Raw genomic sequence first — 18,100 nt, 5'->3', positions numbered from 1 at the left:
AGGACCGTATTGTTTATCCATTCTCTATATTTGGCATCTGCTGACCCCAAACTCCCACTACATCCTCCCCTACCCCCCTCCCCCTTGGCAACCACAAGTCTGTTCTCTACATCTGTGAGTCTGTTTCTGTTTCACAGATAAGTTCATTTATGTCATATTTTAGATTCCATAAGTATCTTAAGTAGGGTGGCCATTAATTTATCATCTAACCTGGAATACTTTTGAGAATAAAACAGATACCAGGAGAACAGGCACAACTCAAGACTGTCCCAGACAAACAAGGAGCTTAAGCTTAAGGAAAGTTTCCACAGCAATTTCCACTATTTTTGACAAAGATCAAATTTTCATATTCCATTATTTTTCTATCACGTATATTGACTATCTCCCTCATGTTATATGGTAGTAATCACAAATACATGTTTCTTTATATATATATATATATATATATATATATATATATATATATATATATATATATATATATATATATATAGGCTTCCTTTAAAGAAAAGAAAGAGAGAAAAATGTATGAAAGTCAAAAGGAAAAGTTACCAGTGGGTCTACCAGCCGCAGGCACTATAAATCAACATTGTGACACTTTTTTTTTCTAGGCGTAGATAGGTCATTTTGACATAATTGTGGTCACATGCAACAGGATTTCTGAGTCTGGTAATAAACCTTGCTGGAGGAGATACCAAAAAAAATTTTTTGGGGTGCTAATTTCAAGGGTTTAACCATAGTGAAAGATAATGATTAACAGGTTTTTTTTTTTAGTTTTTAATTTTAATTATAATAATTATATGTATTCATTGTTGAAAAATTTGAAAGTATATATAAACAAAAGAAAAACTGGAAATAAAACTGAAGCTATCTTGCAATTCCATCACAGAAGGGTAAGTGTTAACATTTTCAAATATCCCTGAAGAAAGAGTTATTCATCACCACAAAACCCTGAAGCCTATTTCTGTGGCCTGAGCTGGGTTGCTTCCCTAGAGCCTTCTACCATCTTTTCATTTGCAAATTCCTGAATCTTAACTTCTTCATTCCAACTCAATGTTTTGAGGCTGGAGAAGGCCTTCAAGTATTTTTTTTTTTTTCCCCAGATGCATTCATAAGTAGCATATTTCAAGGTCCTTGGATTGCAAGCATCTTTCTTTTACTATCAAAGATGACAAAAGTAACTTCATAATATTAAAATAAAGAACCTGCGCTTTTGCCCGTAGAACACTGCAGACGTGACTTCAACATGCTCTACATTTAATTTACAGAGAAGTTACATGTGATGCTGATCCTTACTCTTCGTACGTAACCAGTCGCTGGTGCTTGGGAATGTTCAGGTTATTTTATTTGACCTTACAATTCAACGTATTTGTCAGGATGTGTTTAGCTGTGAATTTCTTTTCACTGATTTTTACACTAAGCACTGAAATCTCAAGTCTTTTTTTTTAATCTATTTAGGAAAGTTTTCTTCAGTTACACTTTTATTTTTTAGATAAAATTTACTTACAGTTAAATGTATAGATCTTAAGCGTACAAACAGAATGAATTTTGTTAAATATATATACCTGCGTAACCACAAAACGATCAAGATAAAAACCATTTCCATCACCCCACAAAGTTGCTAGGGGTTCTTTCAATCAATCTTCACCCACCACAGCTGATCAGGTTCTGATTTCTATCACCGTGCATTACTGTTGCCTGTTCTTGGCTTCAAACCCATGTTTGAGTGTGCCCTCTTTACACACTCATGTAACCTGTCATAACCGCGGGACAGTCAGCAAAATAAGGAAATGTAACTTTGGAACCTTACTGTTATCTAATGCAAAGTCTGCCGATTGACCAATAACGTCCCTTACAGCTATTTTCCCAAGTTCTATCAGTTTCACACCTTACATTTATTTGTGGTGGTTCCTTAGTCTCTCTCTCTTTTTGTTTTAATAGATCTTTATTGGAGTATAATTGCTTCACAATACTATGTCAGTTTCTGTTGTACAACAAAGTGAATCAGCCATATGCATACATATATTCCCATATCCCCTCCCTCTTGCGTCTCCCTCCTGCCCTCCCTATCCCACCCCTCTAGGTGTTCGAAAAGCACTGAGTCAATCTCCCTGTGCTATGCTGCTGCTTACCATTAGCGAACTATTTTACATTTGGTAGTGTATATATGTCGATGCCACTCTCACTTCACCCCAGCTTCCCCCTCCCCGCCATGTCCTCAAGTCCATTCTCTATGTCTATGCCTTTATTCCTGCCCTTACCCTGAGAAAACCATAATTCAAAAAGACATGTACCACAATGTTCATTGCAGCACTATTTACAATAGCCAGGACATGGAAGCAACCTGAATGCCCATCGACAGATGAATGGAGAAAGATGTGGCACATATATACAATGGAATCTTACTCAGCCATAAAAAGAAACGAAATGGAGTTATTTGTAGTGAGGTGGATGGACCTAGAATCTGTCTTCAGTCTCTTTTAATATGCAACATTCCTCAGTCTCTGTTGCGTTTCTTGACTTTGACATGTTTGAAGTTACTTTGTAGCCACTTACTCAAATTCAGTTTGATATTTCCTGGTGATTAGATACAAGTTTTGCCTTTTTGACAAATACCATGGAAGTGATGTTGTTTCCCTGTCCTTATTGGCCATTTGTGTATTTCCTTTCTTAAAATGTCTGCTCAAATCTTTTTTCCATTTTTGTGTTAGACTATTTGCCTTTGTTATTGATTTGTAGGAGTTCTTTATGTCTACTGAATACAAGTATATATATAATATATACATATATACTGGATACAAGGTATATACATACACATATACAAGTCAGTACAAGTTTACTTTTACATGTGTATATGTCAGATATCTCATATAAATTACATATAATGTTTGTCAGACATATGTATATATATAGTATACATTATATATAAATGTCTGTGTTAAATATTTTCTCTCATTCCATATTTGCCTTTCCATTTTCATATATATTTATACACATATTAACATTAATGTGTACATGCAAATTTATACATATGTATATGTACATATAATTTTAATCACATCTACTAAAAGTTAAAATTATCATTCTTCATGTGAAATGGAGGAACTCTGAAAGAAATGATTTCAAAGAATTTAATTTATATTCTGTCCATTGTGTTATTCTATCTATTTGTTATAAACTCTATAACACAATATTGTAATTGTGTAGTTGTTTAATTTGTCAATTGCTGTTTAAAGAAATTAAAAGAGAGAAAACAATTTTGCTAAATGTTTACTAACATATTTGTCATTTCTCGTACTCTCATGCTATAGATCTGAGTTTCCATTTTAGGTCATTTTCTTCACCCTGAATGACTTCATTTACCATTTCTTAGTGTGCAGGTAGGTCTTCTGGCATAACATTCTTAAAGCTTTTGTTTATTGAAAATATCTTTATTTTGCCTTAACTTTTAAAGACTATTTTTGATATATATAGACAAATATATTGATAGTTTTTTTAAATGTTGAAAAGAATAAGTTAAAAAAATTCATTTCAATCTCATTAAGACTGTAGTTTTTGCATTTCTTTTTGTGTTCTAGGTTCCCCACCTTCCCTCCCCACCAGCACTGGAAAATATCCTCAGGGGAAATGTGGTATTAGTGTAGAAATCACCTAATGTTTTCCCCTTCTTGCAAGGGTGAAATTCTTTCTGCCTGCTTTTGGGTGTTTCCCCAGTGTCTGCAAACAGTTTCGCTTTTCCCAAAGTTCAAAATTTTCATCTTCTTGCAGGTTAGTCTGATACCTGCTGCTCCATCATTTCCAGACATAGGACTTGTTCTTATTCTTCTTTTTGATTCCATTTTCTGGTCTGATCTTGAACCTATAATTATTAGATTCCATTTTCTTTAAACTTCCATTCCAGTTTCTTTGTCCTCATAGGAAATATTCCAAGATTCTACATTCTGTCAATGGCCATTCTTAGTTCACGGTATTGTGAGTTTTTATAATCCATGTTAATCCATAGCTGTCACAGGAGGTTACGTCGTAACAAGGATGCTAGTTAGACACCATTTTAAGGCAGTTACTGGCTATGCATTTGTAATTCTATTTCTGCTCTCTTTGGCGACATTAGCATTAGCATCTTTCAGACGAGAAAAAATAAAGTGAAGCTTCTTGTCCCAAATGGAAACTGACATGCAACAAATAAATCCGTAAGTAGGCTCAATGGGCTCCTCTGCCCCCTCTTTTTATTCAAGCGACAGGCTTTTTTGGAGATGAAAGCAGACATTATTTTCCCAGTAAGACCTGAGTGTCTTTGAAATCTTTCTTGCTGTCACTCTCTGATAACCTCACCTCCTTCGACATCATTATGGATTATCAATATGCTCTTTAGGTTTTCTTCGTCACAGGAGATGGTTGCCAAGGTAACCAGCCCTAGACAGGTAATCTCTCCCTTTTCTACAAAGAACCTAAAAATAGTGACTATGTGAGGACTACAGGGCACCATCATTAGCAAACTGGCTCTGTGCAAATTGATTACTGTCTGCACTTAATTATTATGTGGAACACAGTGTCAGGCTTTTAATATGAGTACCGTGCCTTCAGCTAATTTCGCCTCTGCTTTAAAATGCTCACTGTCTGCAAGGAAATGCTCGAATCAAAATAAGAATGTCATTCTAAGCCTGTTTCATATCCTCTTAGCATCAAGAGATATTTAAACTTATTTTCATATATAAATGGATTTTCTTTTTTCCTCCCTTAGGCTATATGAAACTCATGCAGTTATTTTAATCAGTTGATAACAGATGAATTTTAAATTATATAAAAAGGCACAATTTCCAACAAGACATGCAAATACACAGATAAAAGCTAGTTCAATTATCTGTTGATAAACATATGTCTCTCGCTTGACTGTTACCTTGATAGCTTCTTTCCCTGGCTGATTGATAAGCTTGAAGGTGTAAGTAGGCAGCAGGCAGTTAAGAAAAGAAAACAACGTAACATACCTAAAACCTATTATGATAACACAAGGTAATTCTTCAAAAATTCCACTCACCTAAATCTGTGACTCTATGGACCCAAATAGACAACCCCTCAAACCAGAAGCCATTTTTTCACTCCACCAAGCACTACATTGAAATGTTGCTCTGAACGTTGCCTCCAAAGTTGTGCTTATCAATTCTGGGGGAGCTATTTTCCCCTCCGGGGGACACTTGGCAATGTCTAGAGACATTTTTGTTTGTCACACTGGAGGAAGGCGCTGTTAGCATCTAGTGAGGGGAGGCAGCTCAACATCCTACAGTGCAGAAAGCTGCCTTCCAAAGCAAGCACTCCTGAGAAACCCTGGTCTAGAGGACAATGAATTGTCAACCAAACCATAAATCTCAAGTTTCTAAGGTCTATATCTTGACAAGTAACTTTAAACACATGAGTGGGCAACATTTATGTTACTTAAAAAGTTAAATCACGTTACTTATGTTACTTCTACCATAGACAATGCTCATTTCACCAGAACTTATTCTTTTCTTTGCCCAGTTGAGCTTGAGAAACTAGGGTGGAATTATTAGCTGGTCAGATAGACAGAAACCTTAAAACTGCGAGTTATGAGCAGTGTTTCACCCTTCACTCTTGCTCTCGAGTGCTCTGGGTTTGGGCTCTTTTTTCGCTGAACCCTGTAACGAGGCCCACTGACCTTCAAGGACCACCTGCACATAGTCTTGAGCGGACAGCCTGTCCTTGCGCACAAAGCACTGGTACGCGCCCCCGTCACTTCGGACCATGTGATCCATTATAAGGTTTTCGTGGTTGATCCCTGTGATCCTCACATTTTTTCCAGGGTTGACGACTTCACCGTTTCGGTACCAGGAGAGTTCCTGGTCCTCACTTCCTGTCACGCTGCAGGACAAGGAAACCTGGCTGCCCACACTGCCTTTAACTTTCCTGGGGCTGATGGTAGCTTTCAGTGGCTCTGGAGTTTTGGGGAAGAGAAAAAAAAGAAGGTAAAAAAACATCACACGTGTAGAGATCATTGCAACAACAGGATGGACTTTTGACAGGCAAAGGCATCTTCGCAAGCACTTTTCGCCCATTTGTCAGTATGTCAAGGTGGGTTTTTTCCTCATACAGGGCACTGAATGGTCAAAGATATGAAACTGAGCTGATAAGTTAATAGGTTTTACGAAAGTTACACAGTCTTAATTTGGGACTTGTAAATAGCACTAGGTAGGCCTTCTACCTATAATACTCCAAGAGTTAAGGCAGCAGAGGGATTTAGAAAGAACATTTTTTTTTACAGTTAATTTACCATGTACAATTGCCGTAAGTGATAATGTGTACAGATTTTCTGTTGAAGTAAATTTCTTAAGACTGTTATCTTCCTATTGCTTTTGTAGGGAATGACATTGCAAAAAGAAAAAGAAAAGGACCTTAAAAAAAGAATGCACTCCATATCTTCTTCTTTCAGTATTATTTCATGGTGTGCCATTTTGTTTGGGAACACCCTCATTGCTATTCGTTTTTTTTTTGCTCTGGGCTTCTTTCACTGTATAGCAAATAGACTGACGTGGCTCAGATTGCTTTCTCACTGAGTAAATGTGAGTGTTAACGCACTGATGGTAAGAAATGCAATGTGCTGGTTGCCAGCAAGGACAGAAATATTTGAATATTTAAATCCTGTTTGCCGCCTCCCAGCGTGGCACAGATGGGTTTGCTCTGGGCCATACTCACTCCCCTCCCCTATGTGGCTTAACCAGGGCCAGTAACACACGGCTGTAAGAAAGCAGGTAGATATTAGGATTCGTGACCATGAAACAGGGTTTTTTTCTTTAAAATGAGGCTAACTTCTTTGGAAAGGTGGTAACTCTCATCTTTGACTTCCTATGTTTTCATTCAGCAAACCCAATTGAATGCCGTAAGCATTTATTGAACATCTACTATATGCCAAGGATGGGGTTAAACTCACAGGTGAGACAAACATGAATAACATTTGTGGTGCCACTAGCATGTGCCATAAAGCTACCAAATATCTTTTGAACATTAGTTAAGTCAGTCTTCCCCCAGTCCTGCAAGTTTTGTGTTATCATCTCCATTTTACAGAAGAAGAAACGATTATTCAGAGAGATCAATTAATTTAACCAAATCCATTCAACAGGTAAATGGCAAAAACCAGTTGTTTACCCCAGTTATTACTGACTTCTTGTGTCACCACATTGTGAACTCTTTAAGGAATTCAGTCTTCCAGATGGATAAGACAAATACAAGAAGGAAGATAGTAACCCCAAGCGTCCATTAGAGATGTACACTATGTGGAAGAGGATCGATAGAATGTCCTCAGACATCAAGGATGAATAGGACTGAGGCCAGCTGGGATGAAGAGAGGGCCTCGTGAAGAGTGGGAACTGCAGGAATTAGAGCATGAGGCACTGCCAGGTCTCAGGAAGAGTTTTGGATCAGTTTGGATGCAACACAAGGTCTCTGAACGAGAACAGTGGGAGAAAAATTACACAGGCAGTCTGGGACAAGATCACAAAAGACCTCGAGATTTTGGAATTAAATCAGAGGGAGCTAAAGAAAGCTTTCTAGAATTTTTAGCAAGTAAGTGCTATAGACAAACACATTTTTAGGAGAATCCATCGATCATATTGTGTTGGACAGATGACAGTGGGGAAACTGGTCAGCAAAGGGGCATTGCAGATGTCTCGTTGAGGTGCAATTAAAACTCGATCTAGTAATGAGAACCTACTGCATAGCACAGGGAACTCTACTCAATGCTCTGTGGTGACCTAAATGGGAAGGAAGTCCAAAAATGAGGGGCTATATGTATACGTATAGCTGATTCACTTTACACAACATTGTAAAGCAACTATACTCCAATGAAAATTAATTTAAAAAACAAAACAAAACTCGGTCTAGGACTGGGTGGAGGTGGAGAGCACAGTTGAGAAACACAGTGAGATACGATCTCTAGGACTTGGCAGGACTTGGACATAAAAGAAAAGTCTTAAAGAGGATCCAGGACTTAAAGTTTGCATTTGGAGGGTTCGAGGCTGAAAGATGTCTAGAATAACAAGAGGCTGGTAAATGGTAGAGAGATGGTGGAGAGAAGTTTGGGATACTGTTCTTTGGAAGTGCCAGCTAAGCATCTGATATAAAATTGGGAGACATGCTGCTCACCTGACACTCAACAAGGAGGCTGAGGCCGAGCATGCAAATTCAGGGCTGTTTTCAGAGGGGAGGAACTTGAAGCCATAAAATAAAAGAGGGCACCAAAAGAAAAGAGACGAGATAGAACAGAAGAAGTTTCGGAATTTGGAACCCAGGAGCATCCTCTCCGCCTGGAGAAGAGAGACCAAACAAAGGGAATACTCAGAAGGGAGGATGGGAGCATTACAGACATATCTGGAACTTTTCCAGACGTGGCAGAGTACAAAGATGAAAACAAGCACAGTCAGAATTAAGACTTTTCCACAAATAACTTTTAAAACGTCGACAGTGGTAAATGCCTTTACAGAGAAAGCAATAAAATATTCTGAGCCTTGAGCAGGAAATAGGAGGGAAACAGGGGATGTTTTGAGAATGAGGCATTGCATTAGACTTAGAAAGATGGGAAGTTTTAGACATTCAAGTATTTGAAAACCATCTTACATTACATGAGGAGGGGGCAGCGTGACTTGCAATTAGGGAAGAAACAGGTTTGTACGGGAACAGGAAGAAGTCAGATTTCACAGGAGTAGGGTTGTTTGAAGAAAAACTATGAGAAGTATGACCGTACAGCTTTACTTGAGATGCTTTCCATACTATCCTAAGATATAAACTTTATTCAACAGAAACTGGGGAGCCACGAAAGGTGGGGTTGAGCCTGCATATTGGAGTGATTCTCATTGGCTGTCCAATGCTGCATTGTTTCGTCTACAAGGTTCTTCAGCCATCGAAATATAACCGTGCAGACATTACCCTCCTTTTCTTTCTAATCGCAGCCTAAGCATGTTCGAAAGACATTTGCAGGACTCAGTCTGGACAGCTGATTCCAGGCAGTCGTTGGGATATTTATTTCAAATGTACTCACTTGGGCTGGTATTGTGCTAAAGCTGTCTACACCCAGGGTGACACTGAAGAGGCAGTTCCATAAACAGGCAGAAGGCTGGAAAAAAGCCAGGGTAAGAAAATGCCTCCCTTTTCAATGTCAGACTCGTATTCAGTTTGTTCAGTTCAGTTCATCAAATTTGTATGTATACAGATATGTATGATAGCATACTGGCAACTGAGAGCCATATATTTTGACCAGAGTTCTGACACTCATTTCTGGCCACGTGATCTTGAGTAACTCACTGTGATTTGGTTTCTGCATGAGCAAAATTAAGGCTTTTCAACTAGGTTAGAGCGCTTCCCCCTGCAATCACACCCCTCCTTCTTCCGAGTCTACCTTTGGCATCCTTCTCAACATCTTCCTCACATCAGTCACTACAAATCAGTTAGAGATGAGATATATCTACCATACTTGGCCTAAATTATCTATAATATTGAGTCCAAGTCCAATATTTGGATAATTACAACCTTATATACAGCCCTCTATAGAGCTGATAATAGCCCCATTTAGAAATTTAAAGCAGCATCTGGAAACAGGCCAAGGACAACTGCTTTGATCTGATCACCACTGCTTTTGCTGACAGCACCACCCTACCCCTCTCCCTCCACTGACTTGCAGACAGGCTGACCATTCTGAATTCAACAGCTAGGTAATGTTATCTTGGAAATATATTCTGTGGCTCCCGACTCTCCAGCTGTGTAACCTTGAGAAGTTGGAGCCTCAATTTCCTTGTCTGTAAAATGGGGCTACTGTGGGTCTCAGCAGGGCTGCTGTGAGGATTCGTGGGGGCTAAAGAGAAAGCCCGGAGGTCGGCTTGTAACAAGAGCTCCACCATCACCACTGCAAGTTACCATCCAACTTACGTTTCACGTACAGGCGGCCTATCACCTTAGCAGTTCCATATCTGTTGGACACTTCACACACATAGCTGCCTGAGTCTGAGGGGCGTGCATTCTCAATAAGCAGCCCAGTCACGGTCTTCTGGAACCTTCCAGAAAGTTCCAGGGGCATGTTGTCCTTCAGCCAGCGGTAATCTGGCTCGGGGTGGCCGAGCGCTTTGCAAGGCAACTCCACACGTTGCCCCGCCATGGCTTTGCGATGATCAAACCCATCCAGTATGGACGGGGCTGAGTTCGCTGGGTCTGCAGAAGAAAAGAAAAGCTTCTTAGATATGAGTTAAAGTAGTCATTCGGAATCATAGGGCCTTGTGTATAATTCATATTCTATGGCTCATTCCACCTATTGATACAGAACTTTAAGATTATATATATATGAACAGAAAAAAGCACTATTCATATAAATTTCTTTTTCTCAGAATTTACAAAAGGTTGAAGCAGTTATATCACTAAAGAAGATATACAAATGACTGATAAGCACATGGAAAGATGCTCAAGTATCATTAGCCACTAGGGTAATACAAATTAAAACCACAGTGAGATACTACTTCATACCCACTAGGATGGCTATAATAAAAAACACAAGCAAGGGCTTCCCTGGTGGCGCAGTGGTTGAGAATCTGCCTGCCAAGGCAGGGCACACGGGTTCGAGCCCTGGTCTGGGAAGATCCCACATGCCACGGAGCAACTGGGCCCGTGAGCCACAATTACTGAGCCTGCGCGTCTGGAGGCTGTGCTCCTCAACAAGAGAGGCCGCGATAGTGAGAGGCCCGTGCACCGCGATGAAGAGTGGCCCCCGCTTGCCATAACTAGAGAAAGCCCTCGCACAGAAACAAAGACCCAACACAGTCATAAATAAATAAATAATTAATTAATTAAAAAAGAATTAAATCTTAAAAAAAAAAATGCTGACTTCCATCTTAAAAAAAAAAACAACAAAACACACAAGCAATAGCAAGGGCTTGTGAGGATGTGGAGAAGAAACTGGAACCTTCATACATTGTTGATAGGAATGTAAAATGGTGCAGCCACTTTGGAAAACAGTTTGGCAGCTACTTAAAATGTTAAAACTTCAGTTTACTGTAAGGTCCCAAAAGCTCCACTCCCAGGTATCTACCCTAGACAAAGGAAAACCTATGTTCACTCAAAGACTTGTTCACAAACGTTCATAGCAGGATTATTCATAACAGCCAAAAAGCTGAAGTAATCCAAAGGACCATTGTTTAGTGGATGGATAAACAAAATGTGAATATACATACATACTATTCGGCAATACAAAAGAGTGAAACACTGACACGTGTTACGACATGAAAGAACCTCGAAAGATTATGCTAAATGAAAGAAGGCAGATACAAAGCCATATACTGCAGGATTGGACTTAAATGAAATATGCAGAAAATGAAAATCTGCAGAGACAGGTAGTAGATTTGTAGTTTCCCGGAGCTGGAATTGGAATTGGCTGCAAATGGGCAGCAGGGATCTTTTTGGGTAGAAAATAATGTTCTAAAATTAGATTACAACTCTATGTATTTACTAAAATCATTGAATTGTATACTTAAAATGAGTGAAGCTTATGGTTGGTAAATTAAATCTCAATAAAACTATTTTACTAAAAAAGGAATGGGGCATTTCTTTTACATTTTAAATAGACAATTTAAGTGATGCTTGATAACATGCTCTCATGGAGACATTTGGTCAGACATAGACTTAGTACAACCACACAACATTGGATTTAATTTCCATCTCTGTGTCTTCAAACTTTTTATCTACATTTTTAAAAATCAGTTGTTATCACAAAAATTTGCAAACTCACACAAAACAAGAGAAAATGATATAATGTGTCCTATATAGTCATCACCCAGATACAACAGGCATCACAATATTTCTATCCTTCTGCTTATTTCTCTATAGCCTTTGCTTTTGGTGCCAACATGCTTGAGTCAAGTCATAAAACCTATGTTATCCTATCACTCTATCACGAGAATGCTTCTCTGATGAAAATAAGAGTTTTCGTGTATAACCACAATGTCAGTATCACACAAGAGTAATAACAGTCTCTTGGTATCATCTATCATCTACCCCACATTCATTTTTTCGTAATGAGATAGAAAGTCATATTATTATTATTGTTTTTATAATTGAGCTAATCAAATCAGGATTGTTTTACAGTTAACATTTTGTTGTTATGTCTCCTTTTCAAATGTTTTTCCAGCTTTATTGAGGTATAACTGGCAAAAAATGTATATACTTAAGGTGTAAAATGTGATGGTTTCAGATAAATATATTTTGTGAAATGATCACCAAAATCAAGCTAATCAGCATTCATTGTCTCACATGGTTACCTTTTTTTTCTTTTCGTTCCCCTTCCTTCCTCCCCTCCACCAACTACCCATTTGTTCTCTGTGCTGCTGAGTCTGTTTTGTTATGTTTATTCATTTGTTGTTTTAGATTCCACATATAAGTGAAACCATATAGTACAACATTTGTCTTTCTCTGTCTGACTTATTTCACTCAGCATAATACCCTCTATGTCCATCGACGTTTTCACAGATGGCAAGATTTCATTTTTTATGACTAAATAATATTTCATTGTATATTTATAGCACATCTTCTTTATCCATTCATCTACTGATGTACACTTAGGTTGCTTCCATATCTTAGTGATTGTAAATAATGCTGCAATGAATATAGGGGTGCATATACCTTTTCAAATTAGTGTTTTTGTTTTCTTCAGATAAATACCCAGAAGTGGAACTGCTGGACCATATGGTAGTTCTATTTTTAATTTTTTGAAAAAGCTCCATACTGTTTTCCATAGTGGCTGTTCAGTGCATGAGGGTTCATTTTTTTGCACATCCTTGCCAGCACTTGTTATTTGTGGACTTTTTGATAATAGCGATTCTGAGAGATGTGTACTGATATCTCACCGTGGTTTTGATTTGCACTTCCCTGATAATGAGTGATGTTCAGCATCTTTTCATGTGTCTGTTGGCCATCTGTATGTCTTCTTTGGGATAAAAAAATGTCTATTCAGGTCTGCTACCCATTTTTTAACCAGGTTTTTTTTTTGATGTGGAGTTGTATGAGTTCTTTGCATATTTTGGATATTAACCCCTTATCAGATATACCATTTGCAAATATATTCTTCCATTCAGCAGACTGCCTTCTCATTTTGTTGATACTTTTCTTCACTGCACAAAAGCTTTTTAGTTTGATGTATTCCCATATATTTATTTTTGCTTTTGTTTCCCTTGCCTGAGGAGACAGATCTAAAAAAATACTGCTAAGACCAATGTCAAAGAATGTACTGCCTATGTTTTCTTCTAGGAGTTTTACAGTTTCAGGACTTAAGTTTAGGTCTTTAATCCATTTTGAATTTATTTTTGTATATGGTGTGAAAGAGTAGTCCAGTTTGATTCTTTTGCCTGTAGGTATCCAGTTTTCCCAACACCATTTATCAAAGAGGCTATCTTTTACCCATTTTATATTCTTGCCACCTTTGTCATAGATTAATTGATCATAGAAGTGTGGGTTCATTTCTGGCCTCCCTACTCTGTTCCATTGATCTATGTGTCTGTTTTTGCATCAGTACCATACTGTTTTGATGACTGTAGTTCTGTAATATAGTTTGAAATCAGGGAGCATGATATGCTTCCAGCTTTGTTCTTCTTTCTCAAGATTGTTTAGACTATTCAGGGTTTCTTTGGTTTCCATACGAATTTTAGAATTATTTGTTTCTAGATATGTGAAATGCCATTGGTATTTTGATATGAATTGCAATGATTCTGTAGATTGCCATGGGGAACATGGCCATTTTAATCATATTTATTCTTCTGAGACATGAGCATGTTGTGTCTTTCCATTTGTTTGTGTCATCTTCAATTTCTTTCATCAATGTCTTCTGGGTTTTGGAATACAAGTCTTTTACCTCCTTGGTTAGATTTATTCCTAGGTATTTTTTTTTTTCAATGCACTTGTAAATGGGATTGTTTTCTTAATTTCTCTTTCTAATAGTTTGTTGTTAAGTGTATAGAAATGCAAGAAATTTCTGTAGTTTAGTTTTGTATCCTGTAACTTTACCAAATTTATTGTATGAGTTCTAGTAGTTTTTTGTTGGCATCTTTAGGATTTTTCTGTATATAGTATCATGTCCTCTGCAAACAGTTACAGTTTTACTTATTCTTTTCCAATTTGCATTACTTTTATTTCTTTTCTTGTCTGATTTCTGTGGCTTGGACTTCCAGTTCTATGTTGAATGAAAGTGTGAGAGTGAATATTCTTGTCTTGTTTCTAATCTTAGGGGAAATGCTTTCAGCTTTTCAGTGTTGAGTATGGTGTTAGCTGTGGGCTTGCCATATATATGTTGATGTATGTTCTCTCTATACCCACTTTGTTGAGAGTTTTTTTTTTTAATTTTTATTTATTTTATTTATTTATTTTTGGCTGCGTTGGGTCTTCGTTGCTACATGCGGGCTTTCTCTAGTTGCAGTGAGCGGGGGCTACTCTTCATTGTGGTGTGTGGGCTTCTCATTGCGGTGGCTTCTCTTGTTGTGGAGCACTGGCTCTAGGTGCGCAGGCTTTAGTAGTTATGGCACAAGGACTCAGTAGTTGTGGCTCATGGGCTCTAGAGCACAGGCTCAGTAGTTGTGGCGCATGGGCTTAGTTGCCCCACGACACGTGGGATCTTCCTGGACCAGGGCTCAAACCCATGATCCCTGCCTTGGCAGGCGGATTCTTAACCACTGCACCACCAGGGAAGACCCAAGAGTTTTTTTTTTTTTATCAAAAATGATTATTAAATTTTTCAAAAGCTTTTTCTGCCTCTACTGAGATAATCATATGATTTTGATTCTTCAATTTGTTAACATGGTGTATCACATTGACTGATTTGTGGATACTGAACTATTCTTGTATCCCAGGGATAAATCCCATGGATCATGGTGTATGTCTCTTAATGTATTGATGAATTCAGTTTGTGCTAATATTTTATTGAGGATTTTTGCAATATTCATTCTTGATGTTGGCCTGTAATTGTGTGTGTGTGTGTGGTGTCTTTGTCTGGTTTTGGTATCTGAGTGATTGGGTGATTCTGGCATCACAGAATGAGTTCGGAGGCATTCCTTCCTATTCAAATTTGGAATAGTTTGAGAAGGATTGGCTCTTCTGTAAATGGTAGAATTCACCTGGGAAGTTGTCTGGTCCTGGAACTTTGTTTGTTGAAAGTTTTTTTGTTTGTTTTTTGTTTTTTTACTGATTGATTTCATTAATGGTAATCAGTCTGTTTAGATTTCCTATTTCTTCCTGATTCAGTCTTGGGAGATTGTACATTTCTAGGAATTTATCCATTTCTTCTAGATTGTCCATTTTATTGGTGTATAATTGTGGTAATCTCTTATGATCCTTTGTATTTCTGTGGTGTTGGTTGTAACTTTTCCTCACTTATTTATGACTTTATTTATTTGGAACCTCTCTCTTTTTTTCTTGATGAGTCTGGCTAAAATTTTATAAATTTTGTTTATCTTTTCAAAGAACTAGCCCTTACTTTTATTGATTTTTTCTATTTTTTTAGTCTCTATTTCATTTGTTTCTGCTCTGATCTTTATAATCTCTTTCCTTCTACTAACCTTGGTTTTGTTTTTTTCTTTTTCTAGTTCCTCTAGTATAAAGTTAGGTTGTTTATTTGAGATTTTTCTTATTTCTTGAGGAAGGCTTGCATCACTATAAACTTCCCTCTTAGAACTGCTTTTGCTGTGTCTCAGATTTTGGATTGTTGTGTTTTTGTTTTCGTGTGTATTCAGATATTTTAAAATTTCCTCTTTGGTTTCTTTAGTGACCCATTGGTTGTTTAGTAGCATCTTGTTTAGTTGCCACATGTTTGTGATTTTTGCAGTTTTTTTCTCTTGTAGTTGATTTGTAGTCTCATATCCTTGTGGTTGGAAAAGGTGCTTGATATGATTTCAATCTTAAATTTACTGAGACTTGTTTTTGTGGCCTAGCATGTGATCTTTCCTGAAGCCCATCTGATCTAATGTTTCATTTAAGGTGAATCTTTCCTTATGGATTTTCTGTTTGGATGATCTGTCCATTGATGTAAGAGGGGTATTTAAGTTCCCTACTATTATTGTGTTGCTCTCAATTCCTCCCTTTAAATTTGTCAATATTTGCTTTATATATTTAGGGGATTTTATATTGGATGCATAGATTCAATTGTTATATCTTCTTTTTGGATTGATCTCTTTATCATTTTGTAATGTCCTTCTTTGTCCCTTTCAGTCTGTGTGTGTCTTTAGATCTGAAGTGCGTCTCTTGCTGGCAGCATATATATGGCTCTTGTTTTTGTGGGTTTTTTTTGTTTTTTGTTTTTTTTTCATTCAGCCACTCTATGTCTTTTGATTAGTTATGTACTTATTCCCATTTTGTTAATTGTTTTCTGGTTGTTTTGTAGTTCTTTTTTGTTGCTTTCTTCTTTTTATGCTCTCTTCCCTTGTGACTTGGTAACTATCTTTAGTGTTATGTTTGGATTCCTTTCTCTTTTTTGTGTATCTATTATAGATTTTTGGTTTGTGGTCACCAAATAGATATCTATCTATCTATCTACATATATATATGTATATATATATATATATGATTTTTTAAGTTGATGATCTCTTAAGTTTGAACGTATTCTAACAACCCTGCATTTTTACCAATGCTTAGCATATTTGACTTTGTATTTTACGTCTTTTTGTTTCGTGTATCCCTTAACTACTTATTGTAGATATAAATCATTTTATTGCTTTTATCTTTTAACCTTTTTACTTGCTTTATAAGTAGCTGATCTACTATCTTTACTGTATGCTTGCCTTTTTACCAATGAGATTTTTCCTTTCATAATTTTCATATTTCTAGGTGCTGTACATTCTTTCTTGCTTAGAGAAGTCCCCTTATCATTCCTTGTAAAATGGGTTTACTGGTGGGTGTTGAAATCTTTCACCTTTTGCTTGTCTGTAAAGCTCTCCACCTCTCCTTTGTGGAGTGTTCTTGATTTTTTCCTTTCATCACTTTAAATATATAATGCCACTCCTCTCTGGCCTGCAAAGTTTCTTCTGAAAAGTGAGCTGACAGTCATCTGGGAGTTCCTTTGTACTTAATTAATTTCTTTTCTGTTGCTATGTTTAAGTTTCTCTCTTTAGCTTTAATTTTTGCCATTTTAACTGCAATGTGTCTTGGTATGGACCTCTTTGGTTCACTTTGTTTGAGATTCTCTGTGCTTCCTGGACCTAGATATTTGTTTACTTTCCCTGGATAGGGAAGTTGTCAGCTATTATTTCTTCAAATAAGTTGTCTTCCCCATTCTCTCTCTCTCCTCTTTATGAAGCCCCTGTAATGTGAATGTTAGTATGCTTGATGTTGTCTTGGAGGCCTCAAACTGTCCTCATTTTTTAAATCCTTTTTTCTTTTTTCAGTTCAGCTTGAGTGATTTCCATTACTCTGTCTTCCAGTTTGCTGATCTGTTCCTCTTTGTCATCTAATCTACTATTGATTCCTTCTAGTGTATTGTTATTTCAGTTATTGTATTCTTCAGCTCTGTTTGGTTCTAATTCTTTGCTGCCACCAGCATCTCACTGGGTTCATCCATTCTTTTCTTGAGTTTATTGAGCATCTTTATGATCATTACCTTGAACTCTTTATTGGGTAGATTATTATCTCCACTGCACTTAGTTCTTCTTCTGGCATTTTATCTTGTTCTTCTGTATGCAATATATTCCTCAGTTGCCTCATTTTGTCTAATTCTCTGTTTTTATTTCTATGTATTAGGTAGGTCAGTTACATTTCCTGATCTTGGAGAAGTGTCCTTATATAGGAAACATCCTATGGGTCCCAGCAGCACACTCTGCTCTGGTCACCAGAGCTATATGCTCTAAGGGTGCCCTTATGTGGGCTGTATGCACCCTTCTGTTGTAGTTGAGCTCACTATTGTGGGAGTGCTGGTAGGCAGGGCTGGACCCCAGCCTGGTTGGCTGGCAGGCCCTGCCTCATGCAGAGGTTGCTGCCCCACTAATGGGTGGGGCTGGGTCTCCATGCAGCAGGCTGCTAGCCTGGGTCGGGGAGTCCAAGGTGTGCTGCCAACCGGTCCATGGGTGGGTAAACCTCCAACACT

The 18,100-nt window shown here is 37.6% G+C and overlaps 1 protein-coding gene and 1 long non-coding RNA gene across 3 annotated transcripts in view; one reads left to right on the top strand and one right to left on the bottom strand.

Moving 5' to 3' along the window:
- Window positions 1-18,100, bottom strand: part of DSCAM (DS cell adhesion molecule) — a gene marked incomplete at its 5' end in the record, with an annotated part of 739,398 nt that overhangs the window by 292,219 nt on the left and 429,079 nt on the right. For both annotated transcript variants that reach the window (XM_082393800.1, XM_082393801.1), the window contains 2 exons: window positions 5,672-5,947; window positions 9,928-10,206. In XM_082393800.1, the coding sequence (XP_082249926.1) occupies window positions 5,672-5,947; window positions 9,928-10,206 (555 nt within the window). The remainder of the gene's footprint in view (window positions 1-5,671; window positions 5,948-9,927; window positions 10,207-18,100) is intronic.
- The window catches only part of LOC309629636, a 127,415-nt gene that overhangs the window by 100,766 nt on the left and 8,549 nt on the right, over window positions 1-18,100 (top strand). The gene's annotated exons all lie outside the window — the stretch shown is intronic.

The sequence above is a fragment of the Balaenoptera borealis genome, assembly GCF_965194805.1.
Source record: "Balaenoptera borealis genome assembly, chromosome: 5".
Taxonomy (NCBI): domain Eukaryota; kingdom Metazoa; phylum Chordata; class Mammalia; order Artiodactyla; family Balaenopteridae; genus Balaenoptera; species Balaenoptera borealis.
The sequence above is the reverse complement of the archived record's forward strand: the minus strand, read 5'-3'. Positions and strand labels throughout refer to the sequence as shown.